Genomic DNA, 10000 nt, shown 5'->3' with positions numbered 1-10000 from the left:
GACACTCAGGATGGGAGGGGCCTTGCATGGGAAGTGTGTTTGGCACCAAGGAACAGCCTTTACAACATGGTCCTGACAGCCTTCCTCATGGTCCTGACAGTCTTCCTCTTTGTCCTGACAGTCTTCCTCATGGTCCTGACAGTCTTCCTCTTTGTCCTGACAGCCTTCCTCATGGTCCTGACAGTCTTCCTCTTTGTCCTGACAGTCTTCCTCATGGTCCTGACAGTCTTCCTCTTTGTCCTGACAGTCTTCCTCATGGTCCTGACAGTCTTCCTCTTTGTCCTGACAGTCTTCCTCATGGTCCTGACAGTCTTCCTCTTTGTCCTGACAGTCTTCCTCTTTGTCCTGACAGTCTTCCTCTTTGTCCTGACAGTCTTCCTCTTTGTCCTGACAGTCTTCCTCTTTGTCCTGACAGTCTTCCTCATGGTCCTGACAGTCTTCCTCTTTGGGGACTAGATTTCTCAGCACAGTGCAGAAACCAACACTATCTATCACCAAAAACATACTTTTTTATTTTTATTTTATTTTTTTTAATTTTCGGATTTGTTGTGTAAACATTGTTGGAAGCAATAAGACCCTCAAAGCCGTTTATCACCCCCCCCCCCCCCCGAACCCCCCCCTCCACCCCGCAACAACAACAACAACAACAACAACAACAACAACAACAACAACAACATCATCTGTATTCTAGGCACTACAGAGAAGCCTGACTGCTGTGCTGTACCCTACTTTTCTGTGTTGTGTTGTGTTGTGTTGTGTTGTGTTGTGTTGTGTTGTGTTGTGTTGTGTTGTGGTGTGTTGTGGTGTGGTGTGTTGTGTTGTGTTGTGGTGTGTTGTGTTGTGTTGTGGTGTGTTGTGTTGTGTTGTGTTGTGTTGTGTTGTGTTGTAGTGTGGTGTGGTGTGTTGTGTTGTGTTGTGGTGTGTTGTGTTGTGTTGTGGTGTGTTGTGTTGTGTTGTGTTGTGCTGAGGTGTGTTGTGTTGTGTTGTGTTGTGTTGTGTTGTGTTGTGTTGTGTTGTGGTGTGTTGTGTTGTGTTGTGTTGTGTTGTGTTGTGCTGAGGTGTGTTGTGGTGTGGTGTGTTGTGTTGTGTTGTGGTGTGTTGTGTTGTGTTGTGTTGTGGTGTGTTGTGTTGTGTGTTGAGTTGTGTTGTGCTGTGTGTGTTGTTCTATTCTATGCTATTCTGTTCTGTTCTGTTCTATTCTATTCTGTTCTATTCTGTTCTGTTCTGTGCTGTTCTGTGCTGTTCTGTGCTGTTCTGTGTGGGTGGACTAGGAGTCAGTTGCAGCTCAGCTCAGCCCACTAACTCCCTTCATTATCTCCCCTCTCCCTGACACTGGCTGTCTCTGGCTGCCTCTACCCAGGGGAGGGGGGGGGCGCGGGGGGGGGACAGAGAGAGAGAGAGATGGACAGAGATAGAGAGAGATAAAAGAGAGAGAGAGAGTGAGAGAGAGAGAGAGAGAGAGAGAGAGAGAGAGAGAGAGAGAGAGACAGAGAGAGGGAGAGAGGGAGAGAATGAGAGAGAGAGAGAGAGAGAGAGAGAGAGAGAGAGAGAGAGAGAGAGAGGGCGATAGAGAGAGAATCAAACACAGACTCCATTTCGCCCCCTCATCATCATTGGTATGATAGGATCATAGACTGTACTAATATCTGCCTATCATTCTCATCAGCAACATCTAAGTTATCATATCTAGCTGAATGAGCGCGGGGAGGAAGGCTGCGTAGGGTCAAACAATATTGGAAAAGATAAAAGCAGAGAACAGATAACTAATGATGGCTCTCTTACACATGCTGTGCTCTCTCCTCTCCCCAAAACGGAGAAGACGGATATGATTACCATACTCTAGTCATCCTCCGCTGGTTGCTGTCCTGCGCGTGCTCCCTACTGAACATATTTGACTGGGGCTCCTCCAACTTATTACGTTTTTTTTCTTTTTTTTTAAGAAAAAACGATTAGTATGCATAAAGCTTTTAAGTCTTTTTATCTTTACACTGGGGGCGAGAGTTTTTCAAGAACCCTTTGAAAGCGTGGCAGAAAAGTCAGAGGCAGAACTTCAAGTAGCTGGTGTTGCTTATTCGCCTGTGCACGTGTGTGTGTGCGTGTGTGTGTGCGCGTGTGTGTGCGCGTGTGTGTGTGTGCGTGTGTGTGTGTTTGAGAGCTTTCATCTCCAATGTTAAAACACACACACAACCTGTTGATTAAAAGCACAGGAGCAAAGCAGTGTATCAATCACTGCGATGAACAGACAGATAGATAAGTCTTCTAGAAGTCTTTTCTATAAAAAAGGAACCAAAGGTATGGAATCTCTGATGTTCATCACCAGGAACACAACAGCAACCAACCTTCGCCATCATCCGTGCACACTGAACATGCACAATAACATAACTTATTATAATAATAATAATAATAATAATAATAATAATAATAATGAGAAGAAGAAGAAGAAGAAGAAGAAGAAGAAGAAGAAGAAGAAGAAGAAGAAGAAGAAGAATGTATTTTGCATGGTGCTTTTCTCAGTACTCAAAGACACTTTCTATGGAGAAGAAATAAAGAAATAAAGAAATAAAGAAATAAAAAACAAAAAGCACAGACAGCAGAATAAAAGCAGTGAGCTGCTGATAGACCGAGGTAGGGGAAAGGCACCTGCATCAAAAGACAGTTTCAGAAGATGCATCTTGAGGAAGCGTTTGAAGGAGGGAGAGGGTGCCGGATTCCTTCATGTGCTCTGGGAGAACGTTCCTAATGCATATGGAATGTGTACAAAGGCTTAGCAACTGTCTACCTTGACGTGCTGTAAAAGGGTTGAATCGGATCTCAACCACAAGGCTGCTGCTGCAGAGAGGTTCTGCGGTACTGCGGGTAGCCCTGCTGGTGTGGCTGGGTCGTCCCTACAGCAGATCAATCACACATTTCACCTGTGGCCACGTGTGACTTTCAGATCAATATAAGGGTAATAACCGCCTTCTCCGACACACCAGCGAAAACGATTTTTGAATGAGAATCTGAGCGGGGGAAGGTGGACGCGTGGGACTGGTGATAGATGAGGAGCTAGCATGTTCAGTTGTAGGGCATGTATTTATGGTGTGGTTGCAGAGCAGGGGAGGCTGGCGGAGGTAGGAATAGGAGGACGGGCTCGTTGTAATGCACGGAACGGAATGAGGAACGGTATCAAACACACATTCCTCATTCCGTTCCCTGCATCACAACGAGCCCCGTCCTCTGATTCCTACCTCCGCCAGCCTCCCCTGAAGCACAGGCACCGTTAAGCAGCTGGAGAGACATGTTCACCGTCTAATCAATTTCAACATCATAATCTACGCTGTGAGTGAATGTTGTTGCCTAACAGGAACAATGGATTTCTCTCATTATGATGTGCACAGTGACTGCTTCCATCCACATCCGCTTCCATCGGGATGTTATCCGTAACGCTGAAAGAATAATAGGCATCATACTCCGTAACAAAGACGTGCATGTCTGGCATCTGCCTGATGTGGAATATGAATCACACACTGAAGCTTTGAGGTAATATGCACGTTCCTATCTGGTGCTAGGTCAGAAATAATTATCAAAAATAATAATTATTTTTAGGATTAAAGCTCTGGGGAGCATCATTGTAGCATTTGCAGGCCTGTTCTTTCCCTTTGATGAAACAGGCAGCGCATCTACGGAGCGTGTGCAGTTCAGACAGCGGCAAAGCAAGCGAGCGGGCGGAGAGTTTGCTGATTGCGTAGCAACGTCTTCCCAGAGGACAGGACTGCAAGGTTTCGCTTCAGGTTCTGAAAAACATTTCATGACCGTCTGAAGAAATGATAGCGTTCGGTATATTGTGTGTTTTGATCTCTGCCACTGACTCTCTTTCCTCCTCTTTTCACTCTTCTTTTTCCCCTCCTTCTCTCCTCTTTCTCTCTCTCTCTCATTCTCTCTTCCTTTTCTCTCTCTCTCCCTCCCTCTCCCTCTCTCTTTCTCTCTCTCTCTCTCTCTCTCATTGTAGCTTGAAGCTTGTTAGCCCACCATGCTAGCTGTAACTACAGGCGATGCTACATTTTTCATATGGAGTCAAATCAGGCTAGCTTTTTAGTGCTCACAGATCCGTGTGGAATACTATGGAATACCGAGGAATACAGAGGAATACCATAGGCTCTATTTTAACGGCGTAAAAAACTATCAGCGCAAACATGGGGGTTGCGCTGGGGGCTCTTCCACCCTTCCTGTTTACCGCTGCTCCACCCACCAGCCAGAGCTCCACCCACCAGACAGAGCTCCTCCCACCAGACAGAGCTCCTCCCACCAGACAGAGCTCCACCCACTAGACAGAGTTCCACCCACCAGACAGAGCTCCACCCACCAGACAGAGCTCCACCCACTAGACAGAGCTCCACCCACCAGACAGAGCTCCACCCACCAGACAGAACTCCTCCCTTTGTTTACAGTTATTGAAGCAGTTTAAAGTGGTTGAATATGATATGATAAGAACACTGCTTGTAGCTCACTCCCGCTTCCTTCTGGCTGGAGAATGAACATGAATACTAGTCAGGGGAGGCTGGTGGAGGTAGACATTGGAGGACAGGGGAGGCTGGTGGAGGTAGGCATCGGAGGACGGGCTCATTGTCATGCATGGAACCGAATGAGGAATGGTGTCAAACACACAGTCCATTCATATCATATCATATTCAACCACTTTAAACTGCTTCAACAACTGTAAACAAAGGGATCTTGAGGTCTTGTCAATTAGCGTGGGTTAGTGAGGGTTTTCAGATCCCCTCCCTCGCCAACAACAATGTCAACATTTACTGGGGTGACACCAGAGTGTCTCATCCGCGCCATTGCCATCAGCTTCCTGTGACATGAGCTTCACAGGAACAAGACGGCGTGAACAAAGCAAGCCGTCATTAGAGGCCCTGCCCTGCCAATCATGTGGAGGACCAACCCAGCAAGCGTTTACATTTACATTTACATTTACATTTCTGGCATTTAGCAAGCTGTCATTGCACATGTAACAATTAGTGATGCACACTGTTTACAACGTTCCTACTGCAAATGCAGCATAACAAATATTGTAATGACATTGTAATTACACGGTAGTTAGGCTTAGGGCTGGAGCTAAGGTCAGAACTGGGTAGCAATGAGTAATTACGCAAGAGTGCAAGAGTTATTGCACAGTAATACATAGTTATTACATAGTAAAATGTAGTTATTACATGGTAATATGTAGCCATTACACAGTAATAATAACTATTAGTGGTAACTCTTATACTTAAAGGTGACACTGAGGATGTACTCACCATTAAAGGTGACACTGCGAATGTACTTGAGCAGTTTCTTGCCCCCGGCCAGGTCCATCTCAGGGCAGAGGCCCGACAAGTCGGGACAGAGGTCCCTCTGCATGTTGTGGAGGGCGTAGGCCATGGCATAGACCGCGTCGATCACAAACTGCACCTTCCCCTCCTGCTCGTACCTGGAGTCCGTCCCGATACGCTCCTGGCCTGCGGAGGGAAGACATGGTCTGGTCATGGTCACCGTTGACATTACACTGCAGCTAATAATAATCCTGCTGCTAGTTTCATTCAGATTATTATTATTCTTTTTATTACTTGTTGTTGTGAAATTGTTGTAAAATTGTTTTTATCAGCTTATTATCTTTGTGACATTCTGTTGTTGTTGTTGTTGGGGGTGTTGGGAGCTGCTCTGCCCAAGGCGGTTGGTTGGGTTGTGTTCTTGTGTTCAATGTAATGACAAATAAATAAAACTTGAACTTTGTTCGGAGTAGGAAGAGAATAGTACAATGTTATAGTATAAGGGAGGCTGGTGGAGGTAGAAATCGGAGGACCGGCTCATTGTAATGCATGGAATGGAATGAGGAAAGGTATGAAACACATGTGTTTGATACCATTCCTCATTCCGTTCCATGCGTTACAATGAGCCTGTCCTCCGATTTCTACCTCCACCAGCCTCCCTTGTCTGGTAGAGTACAGTAGAGTAGAGTACAGTAGAGTAGAGTACAGTAGTAGGATGCACTCTTGGTCTGCGGAGTGATGGAAACGGGAGAAGGAAGAACCAGGATGGATGAATACATTACAGCAGTTATGGATCTAACAAGACAATCTGCTGCGATGGGATCGATCCAAACAGCCGAGGCACATGGAGATTTACCAACGCTGCCAGGAAAAACACATCTTCTTCACAGATAACATGAAGAGCCATGCTAACCCTGTACAAGAGCCATGCTAACCCTGTACAAGAGCAATTAGCTCTTCCTAATGGGGGGGTGGAACGCTACAGAAGCAACCTAGGCTGGGGAGTCCTCCTCCTCGATTGCTCCCCGTACAACGATGCCATTACGGTGAATTATGATGGTTTTATAGATTAAAGCCTCTCTTTAATCTGTTCTGTATATTGAGAGTCACATTAAGTCTCAGCGCTGCTATCGTGGGCAGGATGGAGAGGGCCAGAGGAATTACACACACAGTCTTATCAGACACTTTAATGGCTGCCTTATCTCCCCCTGGTTAGATCTGGGATCGGCTCCCACCGCATTCATCTGAGCACCTGGGGTACTTTGGAAGAATTACACCAAAGGTCAAAGCATTACATTAGTACCTATGTTGTAATGACACCCAGGAGACAGACGAGTCAGCATTATTACAATGGTGCAGGATGGAAGAGAAAACAGGAGACCAGGCGGCCACATAATAATAATAATAATAATAATAATAATAATAATAATAATAATAATAATGAAATTATTTTGTATAGCGCATTTTTCAGTACTCAAAGACACGTCCATGTCATGGAGAGAACAAGAATAGAGAGATCAATAAAAAAGCAGTCAGGAAAGAACAACAATTACAAATATTGGAAAACGCTTTGAAGGAGGAGAGCGTACGAGACAACATCTCCTGCACTCTATCTCTGCATTCCATGAAAATCTCAAGCCTTAAAGACAGACCTGACATTGTATCTGTGCTGAGCAGATTTATTCCCACTTATTAGCATAATTAAACAACTCTTTTACAGCTCTGGAAATCCCAAAGGACTCCTCTGTAATGGTAATGATAAGTCCTTCCTTTCCTGGAAGCATCGGATGTCCTACTCCACGGACATCGTTCTCTTTGATCATTGTTCTATTCCGTTGTATCGTTATTGGGCGACATTATGACTACCATTGAAAACGCCAAATCGCCTTGGCTAATTTCTCAGCCGCTTGACCATCTTTGAACCCTAAGCGACCTGCCCCATGGTGAGTACAGTTATCTGAAGGACTGGAAGTACGTATTAAACCAACAGCTCGAGAGCAGGGATCACAGCTGTGTGCTGGAAACCTCGTTAGTGCAAAGATGCTCTTAGCTGTGGGTGCTGGTGCTCATTTACAATCTCCTGTCTTTTGCAGCTTTTGACAAGTCATAACTTCTCACTTAAAACATAGTTTTTCGCTCATTAATGACTCCGGCATTTTATTTCTATCCTTGTATTTCACTGCACTGTCGAGAGGTAGCTCATTAAAGGCCTTTAATAGTACTGTTTACGGCTGTACGCTGTGCTTATATGATAAATAAACTTTGATTAGAACTTTTTGATTTGATTTGATTTGATCTCCGCCTCCTCATGCATACATGCCGGCTCATCGTGTTTTCACAGGGTTTCCTTCAGGGTTTCAAGGACAGACTAGCTGCCAGTTTGTTCTGTGACTCACGGTCCTGCAGCAGTGCTCTCCTCTAAGACTCTGAAGAGGCAAGGTTAAACCCCTGCATGAATCACACGCTGTCCTATGGCAAATGAACTTTAGGTTAGACAAATTAATCGGAGAAAAACCTTTGGTCTTCGTTGTGTTATCAGTGACGCACTTATGAATAACAGCCATGGCTCTCCTGTCCCCTCGCGGGACCCAGGGCTCACAAACGTCAGGCAAATGTGTTACAATAGACGGAGTTATGAATTATGTATCTTTTGTTCTGTGTACACTAAAATGAAGCCGTATGGAATTGAAGAATAAGCTGTGATGTCCACGTTTGTTTACTTTCCGGAAGGATGCGGAGCATCCCGTTCCTGCAGCTCTGAAGCACGAGGAGAAGAAGAGAAGGACATATTTATTCATGAAGGTGAAGGTTCACGACCAGGTTCACGACCAGGGTCACGACCAGGGTCACGACCAGGTTCACGACCAGGGTCACGACCAGGGTCACGACCAGGTTCACGACCAGGGTCACGACCAGGTTCACGACCAGGGTCACGACCAGGTTCACGACCAGGTTCACGACCAGGGTCACGACCAGGGTCACGCAGCTCACTAAGCTATCACCGCAGAAACGCACTCTTATGATCCTCTGAAAAACAGGGAATACTAATAATAAAAGTAAAAATGAGTCAGTGATAATTTAAAGATTTGGAGTGGCTGAAGTGGCCCCGGGCTGTGTTTCTGTTGAGAAGAAGACTAGGAGGGAACGCACACACCCATGTGTCTCCATGGCGATGTCTTAATGCTCCGGATGTCTTTTGATCTGCTAAAACACCCAGCAGGCATGAATGAGCTGATGTGTTCCTCACCAAAGACAAGAAGATCTAAACTACACCAACACCGAGCTGAACACACGCTCCAGCGTCTGAGAACGGCCGTCGGTCCCTCTGCCATCACGACTCGTACCTTCGCCATCGCCATCGCCGAGCACATACGTGTACATCCATGATGATTACATCCCAAAGCTCTCTGCCAAACAAACCCGTCCCACAGTGAAGAGGACATTACAGTCTCTGGTCTCGCTTCTATCTGCGAATCTAGAACGAGAGACGGTGTGTTCTAGAACTAGAAAGAGAGACGGTGTGTTCTAGAACTAGAAAGAGAGACGGTGTGTTCTAGAACTAGAAAGAGAGACGGTGTGTTCTAGAACTAGAGAGATAGACGGTGTGTTCTAGAACTAGAAAGAGAGACGGTGTGTTCTAGAACTAGAAAGAGAGAGACTGTGTGTTCTAGAACTAGAAAGAGAGAGACTGTGTGTTCTAGAACTAGAAAGAGAGACGGTGTGTTCTAGAACTAGAAAGAGAGACGGTGTGTTCTAGAACTAGAGAGATAGACTGTGTGTTCTAGAACTAGAAAGAGAGACGGTGTGTTCTAGAACTAGAGAGATAGACTGTGTGTTCTAGAACTAGAAAGAGAGACGGTGTGTTCTAGAACTAGAGAGATAGACTGTGTGTTCTAGAACTAGAAAGAGAGACGGTGTGTTCTAGAACTAGAATGATAGACGGTGTGTTCTAGAACTAGAAAGAGAGACGGTGTGTTCTAGAACTAGAAAGAGAGACGGTGTGTTCTAGAACTAGAAAGAGAGACGGTGTGTTCTAGAACTAGAATGATAGACGGTGTGTTCTAGAACTAGAAAGAGAGACGGTGTGTTCTAGAACTAGAATGATAGACTGTGTGTTCTAGAACTAGAATGTTCCCATAAAGAAAACAAACCGACAATATTCTGCTCTGTGATACATTGTTCCTGTAGGCAAAGTCCGCCACGCCAATTATGGCTAAGAGCCCCATCGGAGGTGCGGGCGATCCAAATGTCTGGAAAGCTAAGATAAAGCCAGTTTCTACTGGACTCTGGAGGTTCCAGAGTTCCTCTGGAACATATTCCTATGCAATAACAGTTTGTACTGGACTCTGGAGGTTGCCGAGTCCTTCCTGGTATGTATGTTGCTATGGAACGTATTCCTATGCAATAACAACTACAGTTCATGTGCAGATCAATGGGTGGAGGAGCTGCAGTTGTTGCTAACCAACCTGTTACTGTATGTTGACTGATGTTAATCACAAAACAAGACCACGAGATGAAAAAAACCGCATTAGCTCAGAATTTCATGTCTTGTCATGCTCATCTCTAAACGATATTTGTTTTGCGAAAGCCTCAATGCCTTTGTGATTCTAATTAATGTAATGAATTTTAATGTATTCAAAATCATGTTATTTCTAAGTAAACAGTGATTCCATGCAATATGCAGGCGAGGGGCAATTGCTTTATATTGG

General features: G+C 45.2%; 1 protein-coding gene across 1 annotated transcript in view; it reads right to left on the bottom strand.

Moving 5' to 3' along the window:
• The window catches only part of grm7 (glutamate metabotropic receptor 7), a 130316-nt gene that overhangs the window by 36875 nt on the left and 83441 nt on the right, over positions 1–10000 (bottom strand). Inside the window, 1 exon segment of the mRNA XM_083669187.1 lies at positions 5276–5480. Coding sequence (XP_083525313.1) covers positions 5276–5480 — 205 coding nt within the window.

The sequence above is a fragment of the Argentina silus genome, assembly GCF_951799395.1.
Source record: "Argentina silus genome assembly, chromosome: 4".
Taxonomy (NCBI): Eukaryota; Metazoa; Chordata; class Actinopteri; order Argentiniformes; family Argentinidae; genus Argentina; species Argentina silus.
This window is presented reverse-complemented; position numbering and strand designations above follow the sequence as displayed.